This window comes from Copadichromis virginalis, linkage group LG11 (genome assembly GCF_057382275.1).
Source record: "Copadichromis virginalis isolate Kocher_CV1m ecotype Utaka linkage group LG11, C_Virginalis_male_GT1.1, whole genome shotgun sequence".
In the NCBI taxonomy this organism is placed as follows: domain Eukaryota; kingdom Metazoa; phylum Chordata; class Actinopteri; order Cichliformes; family Cichlidae; genus Copadichromis; species Copadichromis virginalis.
In genome coordinates, this window is record NC_140628.1 from 20,143,726 (window position 1) to 20,156,588 (window position 12,863).

The 12,863-nt window shown below is 38.0% G+C and overlaps 3 protein-coding genes across 7 annotated transcripts; 1 reads left to right on the plus strand and 2 right to left on the minus strand.

The window, feature by feature from the left end:
- Positions 1 to 811: 811 nt before the first annotated feature.
- On the minus strand, positions 812 to 5,263 carry lin37 (lin-37 DREAM MuvB core complex component). Of its 4 annotated transcripts, none has more exons than XM_085473511.1 (9): positions 5,158 to 5,263; positions 4,439 to 4,514; positions 4,301 to 4,351; positions 4,126 to 4,155; positions 3,767 to 3,852; positions 3,477 to 3,637; positions 2,741 to 2,872; positions 2,535 to 2,605; positions 812 to 1,141 (listed from the first exon to the last, which is right to left on the minus strand). In XM_085473511.1, the coding sequence occupies exons 1-9, from the start codon at positions 5,261 to 5,263 to the stop codon at positions 1,054 to 1,056; spliced, it is 801 nt and encodes a 266-aa protein (XP_085329637.1). In that variant the 3' UTR covers positions 812 to 1,053. The 4 variants fall into 4 exon arrangements, with proteins under 4 accessions (XP_085329637.1, XP_085329636.1, XP_085329640.1 ...); XM_085473510.1 differs by having other exon boundaries at positions 4,301 to 4,354; XM_085473514.1 differs by lacking the exon at positions 5,158 to 5,263 and adding an exon at positions 4,748 to 4,808.
- On the plus strand, positions 5,236 to 10,039 carry proser3 (proline and serine rich 3). The gene is made up of 14 exons (XM_085473509.1): positions 5,236 to 5,355; positions 5,683 to 5,699; positions 5,776 to 5,884; positions 6,035 to 6,306; positions 6,469 to 6,617; positions 6,713 to 6,816; positions 7,312 to 7,397; positions 7,469 to 7,602; positions 7,700 to 7,929; positions 8,006 to 8,508; positions 8,609 to 8,753; positions 9,161 to 9,332; positions 9,593 to 9,674; positions 9,874 to 10,039. Exons 1-14 carry the CDS (start codon positions 5,236 to 5,238, stop codon positions 9,923 to 9,925), a joined length of 2,175 nt encoding a protein of 724 aa, XP_085329635.1. The 3' UTR covers positions 9,926 to 10,039.
- On the minus strand, positions 9,942 to 12,124 carry hspb6 (heat shock protein family B (small) member 6). Of its 2 annotated transcripts, none has more exons than XM_085473515.1 (4): positions 11,774 to 12,124; positions 11,520 to 11,677; positions 10,625 to 10,747; positions 9,942 to 10,546 (listed from the first exon to the last, which is right to left on the minus strand). In XM_085473515.1, the coding sequence occupies exons 1-4, from the start codon at positions 11,922 to 11,924 to the stop codon at positions 10,388 to 10,390; spliced, it is 591 nt and encodes a 196-aa protein (XP_085329641.1). In that variant the 5' UTR covers positions 11,925 to 12,124; the 3' UTR covers positions 9,942 to 10,387. The 2 variants fall into 2 exon arrangements, with proteins under 2 accessions (XP_085329641.1, XP_085329642.1); XM_085473516.1 differs by having other exon boundaries at positions 9,944 to 10,543; positions 11,774 to 12,117.
- Positions 12,125 to 12,863: the final 739 nt, after the last annotated feature.

A 12,863-nucleotide genomic window follows, 5' to 3' on the forward strand; every position in this document is an offset into this window, starting at 1 on the left:
AAAAGGCAGAGGTATGCCAAATTAGACAAGAACTAGACTGAAAAGCAACAACAGTGACAACAGGTCTTACGAAGTAAAGAATCCAAATTTGAACATTTTATGTTCAAATGGTCGTCAATATTCATGGACGGGGGCCTAGAGTCTCACAACAGTGTTTCTAGCCACTCAGCATAGAAAACACAGTGGAGGCCCCGCCATGGCTTGGTGCTGCATTACCACCAGTAGCCGTGACGATCTTGTCAAAACTGAAACATGAACGCAGAAATGTGCCATGAAATTTTGATCCGCCTTGCAATATCACCTGGAAAGCATGCAATTCTCATAGCGTTATTTTTCAGCATGATAAAAGTATCAGTAAAAGCATACCTGGATAGAAAAAAAACTGTTGGCATTGGAACTGGCCTCACCAGAACTCAGATCTCAGCAATATTGAAGCAATGTGGGATCACCTTGACAGTGAACAGATGAAAAAGACAACTAACATCCCAAGTAGAGATTTGAATGTTCTTCAAGAAGCCTGGAGAACTACACCTGGAGACTACTTAAAGAAATGACAAGAAAGCTTGCCTAAGAGAGTCCGAAATATAAAGTTTATGAAAAGTGGCTCAAGAATTTTGCACACTTGTGTATTTTACTCTATACAAAATGACATGCAAATTTTAAGACATAAGCAGGTTTTGGTACTTCATCAATGACTATTATAAGTGTGACGTGAATACAAATGAAAGAATGAGTCATGATATATACCTCATTACCTGCAGGATGCGCGTTAACACATGCCAAGATTAAAGAAGTAAAACTAAAAGTGGAAGAGATTTATATTAAAGCACTTTAATACACATTTCATTAATCTTGAGATTTTACAAGTCATTGTGTCTGGAAAGTACTACTGATGAAACAGTTAGATGTATACACTAGATTTTTACAAATTAATAAAAAAAAAATGTACACGCTTTTCTATGAGTCAGACTGTGTAGAAACAGGTGTATTCAAGCACTGACTGCTTCTTTCCAACAAAGTCCTCTCTGTACTGGAGAGCTACAGAGTAGCCAGTCAGTGATCATAGAGCTCCTTCATTTCCTTAAGGACCTTTATGCTCTCACTGTATCTTAATTGATTCTTGTTGGAGCACTCCTTCCATCTATGGAAAAAAAGAAAAGAAAAAAGAAATAGTTCAATTGTGCACCTTTTACCTTTTCCTTGAAATAAACTGAAATTATATTATTTTCCTTCTTAAAAGATTCATAAAAACTTTCATACATGATGCTTGCTACATAACAAAATCTGATTTTGAACATTTCTAACTGAAAATTCATACATACACAGTTTTCATCCAGCAATAACAATATTAGGAGGAGGAGGAATGGTAGTTCAGAGGTGGGCTAAATGTTCAATTTTTATGAGCCAGCCTTTTGAAGTAATTTTAATACAACTGCTCAACTGTGATCGCTCCTTTTGTCCAGCTGTTTCCAAATGAAACAGGCACATACTAAATTTTACTGTTTAGTCTCCCTTCTTAATTCAATAAAGTTATTAAACAGCAGGTGGCACTCATGGAGGATCAAACTTTGCAAAGCTATATTTTGGGTCCCATGACAAAGACTACTTCATACCCACAAGACGACAGCTCGTCAATCACCAAAGACACTGAACAGAGTAAACACTGGCAGATGAACTTTAAGTCTGAGCATTATTGAAGGTCATATTTTTACATTTCAATATCCATGGCTCAGTCTATTGTAAAACCTGTGCCCTTGTTTTATCTTTTCTTTCTTTCTTTTGACTTTCTAGAGTCACTGAACATGCTGACTGGCTGGCTTTGCACAAGCTGTGAAATCAAACTGTGAAAGGTGCAATGACTAACTTCACAAATCCACCTGTTTGAGCCCAAATATGATCAGATAACATATAGGTGTCTTTCAGGAATACTTCAAATCCTTTATATTAAAAAAATGCATAGAATAACTACACTGTCTGTTATTGACAAATGTTGTTTTTGTGAGGCAGTTTTACTTCACAGGCACATTGGTTGTACCACAGTACCACACACAGCTCTATGCTGAGCTGACACCTTGACATAACAAGGAAAAAATAGTTTTTTGTTTAAAAAAAAATGCTATTTATGTTTATGTTTAGACGATTAAATATTAATTTATTATTTTAAACATGTATTACATAATCTATTAATCTTATAATTTGGATTTCCACAGTTAGTCAAAACAGCTCAGAGCCTCATTTATTCATTTCTTTGTTAGCTCTATTCAGCCTGTTGCTGTCCTCTTGTGGTAAATCACACTGTAAAAACTTTTCATTATCCATTAAAAGATTTGACGTTTGCCTTCACTCATTTGTACCTGGTCATTAGTGTTACACCCCTTTCTCCCTAAAGAGTTGGTGAAATTAATAACATCTGAATAAGTACGTCCAGAGGTGAAGCCTTGAACAAAGTTAGTTGTTTACAGTGTGTGACTAAATCATTTCAAACCAAGAACATATTATTTTTTGTCATAAATGACTTTTCAAGAAAAACATACTTTTGCCTTATCTTTTTCCAACGTTCCATGTGGTCACATATGAGAGAACCTGACACAGCAACATCTGTCAACTGTGAAAAGAGAGGTAGTTAAAATTCATGGTTTTGTCTTACTACCCTGAAGACCTTCATGTATGAACAGATCTGTAAAATTAAACAAATCACAATGCAATAATAACTTTGGTGAAAGGCATATTATACAAGAACCTTGGTAACAGTTGGTTTTTCAGTAGGCGGGATCCTGAGATTGGTGGGTTCACCAGAGGAGTTGACTGGACAGGCGGTCGGAGGAGGAAGTCGGTACACATTCTGACCTTTACCGTTGATTGTGTCTGTAACCTAGGGCAAAAAAAAAAAAAAGATTACTGCTAAACCCTTATTTCCAATAACAATACTTATTGATGCCATAACATGCCATTTTGTTTTTGGGGAGGCATTGACTAAAACAAAAGTACGAGTACACAATCAGATTCAATCAGGTTTCAAATACATTTTATGCACCATTTCGTCTCACAAACAACCTCACTCAAAAATATTGTCACTGTAGGGATCATCCATTAAAAACAGTTTCATTATGTCTTATTCAGATAACGTTGATTAAAACATGTGTAACAAGTCAGTTACATTTGCACTAGGGAAAACAAAAGGAGACAATAGTTTGGCACACAGCGTACTGCAGTTACTTTGAAAACAATTAATTTAATTACATTAGACCTTGGGTTAAGAGCGCAGAGCTGCGCGTGCCACATCCTATGAGAAAGGGCCCTTACACTCTACCCTGCAAAGTTCCACATTAGCAAAATTTAAAAGACCTCATTTTAAGTTACCGTAGATGTAAGAGATAAGTTTAAATTTAAATCAATGTGCCCCTGTGTTTTTTTGTGCATTTGTTGGTTGCACATTTGAATAAAACCTCCAGCATCTTGTCCATTTATGACCCCACCTCTTCCTCTACCATGCCCTGTGGGGAGCTGGGGGAAGCAGCTGGTTCTCGAACAGAAGGATTATTCCTCATCCATGCACGGCAGATAGGATACAGTGGGGTGGCGGTGTTGAACTGAGCCAGATCTACACTGCGGTCAAACAACTTAATAACGTAAGCATCTAGTAAAGGCAGAACAAGAGAGAAATTAATTAAAGGTAAGAAAATGGTCACAAGTGCAACAGACAAGATGGTTACACAGTAACCAAGGTACATCAAAGAAAAATTCCAATAATTTTTCATTCATTTACTTTGCTTATGCTGATTGCTTTCTGGAATGCTCTCATCCATCTCTTTTCGCTTCTTTCTCCGGTGCTGTGGAAATCGAGCCGACGGTCTGCAAAAGAAATGTTTTTTTAAGAAATATATTTTTGGAGCTTAAAAGAGATTCAAAGTAATTTCTCATACAATTTACGTAAAATTATATTTTCATTTCCAGACAGACAGATAAAAAAAAAGTCTAAATATACCCTGTTTTGAATGCCCTGGTATTTCTTTGTGAAGCACTTTGTGATCTTTGTTTTGGAAGGTGCTATATAAATAAAATTTTACTTACTAAATAGAAAAAAGTTACTGACAAGTCGAGTTTAATTAAAACATAAACACTTGCCTTTTTCCAGCCGATGTTGGCGATAAATCCCTAGAGACAACAGGTGGAATATGCATAAATTGCAATTAAAAAAATAAATGTTTAAATAAAATCATTGAATCAGCACACCCAATTGTAAAATATTATATTAGCAGATCATTAAAAACTAAATAAAACCAAAATCACTGGTCCATACTTGTTCAAAGAGTCTGCTGACAATTTTCCTGGGTCACCTTCATTTTGTTCTCTGCTGAAAACATCTTTATATTAGTTTTGTTATTAAGAATAAATCGATTCTGTAATAATTATATGCTAAACAATTAATTTTGCTAACCTTTCATTTTCACTCTTCTCTACCAGTCCCTTTAAGACCGCTTCTAATTTGCTGCGTGCACCAGCCCCGTCTAAGTCTGCAAAAGTAATAATGAAATAATTAATGACAACAACAATACTCACTTTAGGTGACACTCGCCACCTGTATTACTTAGCTTTTAAGAATCCTGTATAATCCTGTATAATCCGAACCACTCAAGCTTACAAGCGAATGTACTCCAAAACAATCACAAGAATTTATACCACACAAAAATTTGGAAAATCTGAAACGGAAAAGGAAAGGAAAGGAAATATTGACAGTTGCTGGTACCTGGCCTTTCCGTCTTGATCTTGACGTGTTGCATTGTGTCCGCCTTTCTATAAACACCCCGTGGGAACTGACGGACTTTTAAAACCACACTTTTGCTGTTTCGATTATTTAGATTTACAATAAATTATGTTTGATTCCTTGCTAACGGCGCCGTTAGCCAAGCTAGCTGTGTAGTACCGTTTACAAACAGTTAGCTGCATTAGCCGTAACCACTGGTTAACAGTTAAGCTATATAACGTTATTTACGTTTAGCTATTAAAACCATTAAGCAAATAACGGTTATCCCTATCGACTTCCATATAGTTAATAGAAAGATACAGCACAATAGTCGTTTATGATTTATACCAAGGTTTGTGGAGTAATGGCCAAACTACTGTTGCTAACTTAGCTTATTTTTGACAAACGCATACCCTTACTAGACTTTCCTCTTCCGCGCGCTGCCAATTTCCTATTAGCTGATTGGTGCCTGTGCAAACCGGGCCGCCTATATGATTGGTCAAATGTTATATCAATCATTTTTAATTCGTTCCCTATTGGCTGTATGTCGTGTAGTAAATAACGTTCGGGATACACAACAAAAGCTCTCTTCCACTTTCATCGAGAATGTGGTGGGTTTGTAAAATAAACGCGAAGTTACTATGTTTTTAGTCAGAACGTGAAATTTGAATGATAAATAGATGTTCATAGAGCCTAACGGAGAAGCGTAATTTATATTCTTAAAGGGAATTTCTGGCATTTGAAGTAACTTTGTGTGTAGACAAGTAAACTCGGAAGAGTTCAGTAATGGGGGCATCGTCTTTTTGTTAGCTAAGTAACCCACTCAGATTAACACCTCAGTCCAGATATGATTTGGGGTGCCCGAGGTAAACCAAGCCCACGTTGAAACTGTGTGTGCTTTCTTGTGGTCGTTGATGTCTCATCGGTCACCTCCAAAGGTTGCTATGAATTCCAGGTGAGGATCTAATGACACATTTTGTAGCACCCTAAACAGAAGAAGTTATAGTTGGTAATATGTGTTCTTCTTACAGTGGACCTGTGCTCACAAAGCAGAATCCCTTCCCACCAGCACCGAAAGTGAGGACGGCACACTACCACCCATCCAGCAACCAACCCCTTTCAAAGAAAGAGAAAAAAACTGTATGTTTTATTTTCAAAAACAGTTAATATACTGCAAGAAAAACAGATTCTCATTGTGATATCTATCTATCTATCTATCTATCTATCTATCTATCTATCTATCTATCTATCTATCTATCTATCTATCTATCCTTTTTGTTCTTCTTGCAGACACTAAGTCCTGTACGTTTAAACCAGCAATCCAGAACAAAGTTACATAATCTAAACCAAGAGAGCCAGCAGCTGTCTAAGAAGCATGACCGTTTTTCCTCCATTGATGGACAACCTGTTCTTAAAGAGTCCCAGGCCTCCACTGTCTTTGAATTCTCTCCTGATAGAAATACTGCCTTATCTGACATGGACGAACCCAAAAAATCTGGAAAAAGGGGGAATTCCAGTGTTTCCCAAGTTCAAGGATGCCAGGAGGATTCTTTGCTGGCAAAGTATGTTTTAATGCCTTCTGTAATTTTCTTAAACAGAACTAAAAAATAGTTTCACAGTGACAATTTTTCATGATTAGATGACAATGTCATAGTGACCCAGATTATTTTTATTTCATTTTGCATGTGACTTCTTTTAACTAAATCTGACCTTTGCTTTGTCAGATATGTAGAGCGTTTTCGCCATGGTCAGCCACAGAGTCGAGAGGAGCGCCATCAGGTGGCCTCTGCCAGTGGAGAAGAGCAGGCACCTTTTTGGTGGATGTCACATTCATCTCTCAGCAGTTCAACACCAACTAAAACAACAGACGAAGGTGCACTATATTTACAGTCATTGGTGTATTTTATTCCCCGTTACCAGCTGCTTAATTCTATCGAATCCTTCTGTGTACTGTATTTCTCTGAAAAGATGTTATCCAACTTCTGAAAGAGGACCAGGATGCTGCTCTTTATGATCCATCTGCACGGCGTGACCATAACAGATCCCCTTCTCCCTACAGAGGATCCAATAGTGTGAGTTGTATTTATAAGCTAAGAAGAAATAAGCCATAATGTATCAATTTTTGTAGCAAATCTGCTTCTGTTTCTTGAAAAAAAAATAACAGATCCATAAGATGGGGGGAAAGGCACCACCAATTATTCAGTTTTTATTGTTTGTGTATGCTGTCACAGTGGATTATAGGGTTTACATTGTCCCTTGATTTACACCACACATGTCCAAAGTGCCTGGGATTCTGATTGTCTGCAGAAGCAACACTTTATTCCGACTAAGTTTGCATATAAACATTTCCATTTCAGCACCACACTCCATTTGGAAGTCTATGTGTTTATTAAATGCCTGGGACGTCGCCGTTTATGCAACCAGATTTGACACGTTGTTCAGCCTGCTAAGAACAAATGCATTACCCTTTTAATTAAAATCCTGCAAACGTGTTTATTTATTTGGGAGGATTTATTTACACGGTATTGCAAGTCTTTATATGAAAAAACATGTTTTTTGTTTCCCAGCTTTTGTCCGACACATCACAGGGTGAATTTGATGACAGGGAGATCCTGCACCTTCAAGAAAAGGCCAGCAGACTTCTTCTGAGGGGGTATGAAAACTGTTGCGCAATATTAAAGATAAATGACTTCAGTTGTAGTAACTTTTTTTTTTTTCTAACAGTGAATGTTCTGTGAGTGATGGATCTGTCCCTGTCAGCTCAGAGGGGCTGGGATGCTCAGATTTCTCCTCTCCCATCAGTATAGATGAGCCAGTGAAGCAACCTTTGATTCCCAGTTTATTCAAAAATACTACTGGTAGGGGAAGAGTGTGGACTAGAATACCTTTTGTTATTAATAGACAGATTCTATTTTGCGTGCTGCTGTGTTTTAAACTGTGTGTTAACATTTACAGCAAAGGCCAGCTCAGACTCAGCTCATGGTGTGTCCTTCCAAAAATCTGTCATGCCTTCTTTGGTGCCTCCTACCCGTCCAGAGGAAGACATATTGTTCCAGTGGCGTTTAAGGAGGAAAATGGAACAAGCCAGAGAGAGGCCCCTGTCTGTGCAAGCCTCCAGTCCTCATGCATTTGGTTGGCAGTCCATGAGGTTAAGCTATCCCTCCATCAGTGAACAAGCTTACAAGGTTGGAATCAAACTGTTTGTTACATTATCCATATTCTTTGCACAAATTTACAGAATAACATTAATTTGCTCTTCAGGAACAGCAGGGTACCCAACCCCCTCAATTCTCACAAAGAGATACTCATTCACACATCACTGCTGCCCAGCCAGAAACCACTGAGGCCCAGAGGTTCTGTCCCCCAGCTCCAGGCCCTTCGCTATTCCCCACCATCAATGTTTCTGGTTCAGTCCCTCAGCTGCAGAGCATTGCCCATGTTCCTTCCCACATGCATTTTCTCTGTGACGTCTTGCCATGTCCCATCCAGTCATCTCATGCCAAAGTGCACCAGAGCATTTCACAAAGGTTAGACGAGTCACAAACCAAAGTTCTTCACAAAAAGACCCAAGTCCCCGAAAGCCTTGGAGAATTAACTCTTTGTGAATGCGTGTCACTCACTCTACCTGCGCCATCTGAGAGAGAGTGGCCTGATCACCAAAAAATGTCTGAGAAGAACAAGAAAAAGAAAATGGGGATGAAGCAATCAGAGGTAAATGGGAAGGAGGAAGCAGCACTCGCTAGACAGCAAAAGAAATCAGCAAGGTGAATTATTGAAATATGGGCACTGTTTAAAAGTCTTAGTGATAAAAAAATATGTGTTTGATACCGTTAACATTTTGTGGGATTTATTCTTCACAAACAGGAATTCATTACATCAAAAGCTTCCCAAAAAGGTCACATCATGTAAAGAGCAGCAGCAACCAGAGAGAAGACAGGAGCTTCCCAGTGAAAGCTGTGCTGGTGATCATGAACCACCACCATCTCCTATCCGCAATGCATTAGGACAGGTAAACATGCAAATGTTCAGTGTTATTTCTTTATTTGAAGCCACAGAGGCTGTGTGCATATTTGGTCTTTTCTGGTTTTTCTCTTCTCCCACATTTGTGACATCTCTGCAGTATATTTGATAAAGTGAAAGAAAGCTGTCTGTTTGTTCTCAGACTTTGGCAATTTATGATTGTTTACAAATCTTAATTAATCATTTGTAAAGGCCACTGACAGATCTGGTCTTTAGAAGACTGTATATGAAGTATTTAAATAAAATACACACAAGTTTTTATTGAATATAATTACAGGTCTACCTTCACTATGCATGTCCGCACATCTTTTTTAGATGCCACACTAGTCATAAGGTTCAATGTGATCAAGGTAATTAATATGCATTAACTGGGGTGTTTTCATTTGACCTTAACAGGTAGTTTCAGAGGTACTGTTTCCTACGGTGGATTCCTCTTCTCCAAAAAAGATTCCTGTTTCATCTGATTCTCCTTCCTGCACCGTCTCTGCACCTTCACCACCGCCAATTCCTCCAAGCAATGCCCTGAACTCTATGGAGGTCATTTCACAGCTGCTGCAAGAGGCCGAAGGTAAGCTTATGGTGGCAAAAGGCACCAATCTTTAGCCCGTAAACAGCTGCGGTGATTACATAAATAGATGCTTTTTCCCATATTTTAACTTTTTAGTTCAAAAACCCTACAACAGTTTTTTTTGTTGGTGTTGTTTTTTTTTGTGTGTGTGTTATGGGAATTAACATAGAAAAAAACCTGTTATCTCATTCCTTTTTTAAGGATAAGCTTATAATATTGTAGTATCTGTCCTCTCACTGAGATTAAACTTTTTGTTTTAGATTCAGATGAAAAAGAGTTTGGAGATGATCCTCTGTTACAAGTTCTTCGCAAACAGAGAAAATGGGTGAAGGAGCAGATCAGGTAAAACTGAATTAGATTATCACCATTACTGTAATGATTAGAATCCTTTCCTGTTTATATTTCTAGCATTAATTTTTTCTTATAATCTATTGGAATCAATTGACAGTCATGTAAATAGAGTCGATTGCCAGAAAAAGAATGATTTTTTTTTTTTATGTTGTTGTTGTTGTTGTTGTTTTGTTTGTTTGTTTTTTGTTAGTGAGGTGGACTCCATCTTAAATGAATTTGTGGAAGAGCAACAAGTTACTTGAAGAACATCAAGAGACAGTTTGTGTAGTCACATTTATTTATTTTTTATTTTATAAAGAAATAAAGTTAATTTATATTTTTGAGGACATTTTTCTACAATAAAGGTTGGAGATGTGTCTCGGTGGATTATTATTCACAACACTGTGCATGTACAAAAGTTGCACACAAAAAGCAGGAGTTGGAAATGCTAACAGAGAATATTTACAAAGTAGAGTGGTTACTTGAAACATTATGTAACATTGAGTATTAGCAGAGCAGTATATACAAACCTTGGAGTGCAGGGAACATTAGAACTGTGCCAGGAACAGAGCAGATGTGTGCTTTGGCACATACCAAGTTCTGCTGCGAGTGCAGGAGCTTGAAGTTATTGCCATTTTTGTCAGTGTGACCATAAAGGCTTCCGCTGATTTATTTTTGTGTACGGTAAGGATGGCAGAGGTTTTAGTGTCGTCTGTTAATGCAATTTAAGTAAGAGGTGTGTAGCTCTGAGTGTGCAGCATAGGTGCAGATATGATAAGGATCCCATCTGGAGAGACCGCTGACTCCAAAGCCATGGTGTCCACTCCCTTTGGAATGCGGTAGCGACGGTTAAACTGCCGTGTTGTAAATCCAGGACCGTCCTTCTAACACAAAAGAGATGAGAAGTGAGATGTGTAGCACAAAAATGGAGAAAAAATATCCATGTACCTCAGCATACCAACCTTTCTCTCTTCATGCTTTCCTTGCACTTCTACAAAGTCTCCTATGACTTTGACGATCAGGTCCTCTGGGTTGAAATGTTTCACATCAACTTGAACTGTAAATCCGCTGTCATCACAGGTTACCTAACAACAGGAGTCAACACTTCTGCATGATTAAACAAGACATAAAGTTCCTTACAGCAGCCTGCACTCAGTAGATATCCTTAACCATATTTCAGTGTGGGGAAACTGAAAACAGCTTTTCAATAAGACGTGGATCTGACTGAAAGCTCAGAAAAATGTAAAGGACTCCTTTTTTTCCCTTTTACTTTAAGCCAGGGGTTGTCAAACATGTCCAGGGGCCAGAATTGGCCTGACAAAGACTCCAGTCTGATCCACTGAACTTCTTTTGAAAATGTGGAGGGGACACTTTTTTTGTGTACTTTTACCTGTATTTTTGGTGGTTTAACAGCTTTTACTCCTGATAAATACCTCCCCCGTGGCCATTATTTCTCCACTAAAGTATTAAAAATAGATAAATCTATGAATAAGCAAGAAGTGTTACTATTACAGGACATTCTGTGCAATGAGCAACCAGGACTCTTTCTGTAATTTTACACATTAAATTTTTACAATTTAAGAGCCTTGATGACAGATGTCTTACATTTACTACAGCAGGATTTCTTTATCAGATGTATTGTTTAAATTCTTTTTTTTCTTATACTAAGATAAATCAGGGATATCTGCTGGTTAAACCTCTTTACATTGACAGAAAGGGGAGTTTCAAAGGTTTTACACCACAGCCTGACCTTAAGTGGGTATGTGGTTCACAGTGTAAAATGAGTTAAAATGAGAACCATGGACAATTTATACTAACATATGTTAGTATAAAATGTAAATAAATTAAGTGACCTACCTCTGCAGAGCTGGCATTATCAGTCTCTGGAATGATTAATTTTGGGGACCAATTATATTGTCCATAAGTCCCGTTGAGCCGTGGAATAAGAGGTGGTAAAACCTTCTCCCAGGGGATACCACCAGCTGGCATAGTGGGTGGCAGGATGAAGTCCATTTCTAGTAGGCACAAAGTTTGAAAAATCAAGAGCTGACTAAACAGCAGTTAAGCCTACAGCACCCGAGGCTACAAGACATAAAGCACTGAGCAGTTACCTTTGCTTAAATTCTCTGGAGTGGAAAGAAGAGCTCTAGTTACAGCGCTTGTGTTCTCTGTGCTTCTCTCCTCTCTCGGCTCCTGGATGAGACTGACTTGTTGCGTGCCGCGTGTTTTATAGTGGAGTTGCATAATAAGTTGGGAATTCATCCTGGGACACCTTGCTTCTGTTATGTTCTGGACTGCGTACCCTTGGGTGTTCCGGCATGGTCACAGATAAACGTGTAGGCCTATTATTTTGAGAGTGACACAGCTGTTGCAGGCTTATTGTTAATTAACGTTGTTATTGGCCATTATCAAAGTTACAGCATGCAGCCTTTTTACACGGTCAGTGGCACCAATGCGGACTATTCATGTGTAATTATCAAAGCTGTTAAGAGCTGTATGCCTAAGGTTGGTTGTCAAGGAAGGTTTGTCCAAAAATAAATTCAAAAGACGACGTTAACCCTTGTTGGTTGACACCAGACGGACAGTGACAGCAGGGGCGTGCTAAACACATGCTACAGCACGTGTACTACCAGTAAACCACTGTCCTTCCCCATAGTTATGAGGTTTTTTAGACCTTTAGCAATATAATGTAGACATCATAAAATACATTTAGATTGCATATTACTCGAGTTTTGGCTTATTTTTATTGACTGCCAGTAAAATTTTAGATTTCACTTTAAAATTTTCATTTTAACTTAACTTTTAGCTCTACATGGTCAGTTCCCCGGTATATCTCTGACCTGTTGAAAGCTCGTTCTTCTTCCCAAACACTTAGGTCTTCAGGTCAGAGGTTGCTGTAGGTCACATGTACTAGTTTCAAAATTCGTGGTGATCGGGCTTTGCAGGCAGTGGCACAGAGGTTGTGGGATTCTCTTCCACCATCTGTACAGACTCCACTGACTCTTTTAAAAAGCAGCTGAAGACGTTTCTATACAATCTTTTAATGAACTTGTTGCTTTATGTTTTTATTTTATTGTTTTATATTATTATTTTATTTTTATTTCTGGTTTTTTAATGTGAAACAATTTTTACCTGTGAAAAGTGCTGAATAAATACATTTTACCTACTTACTAGTTCTTTTCAACCACTTCAGTCCTAATA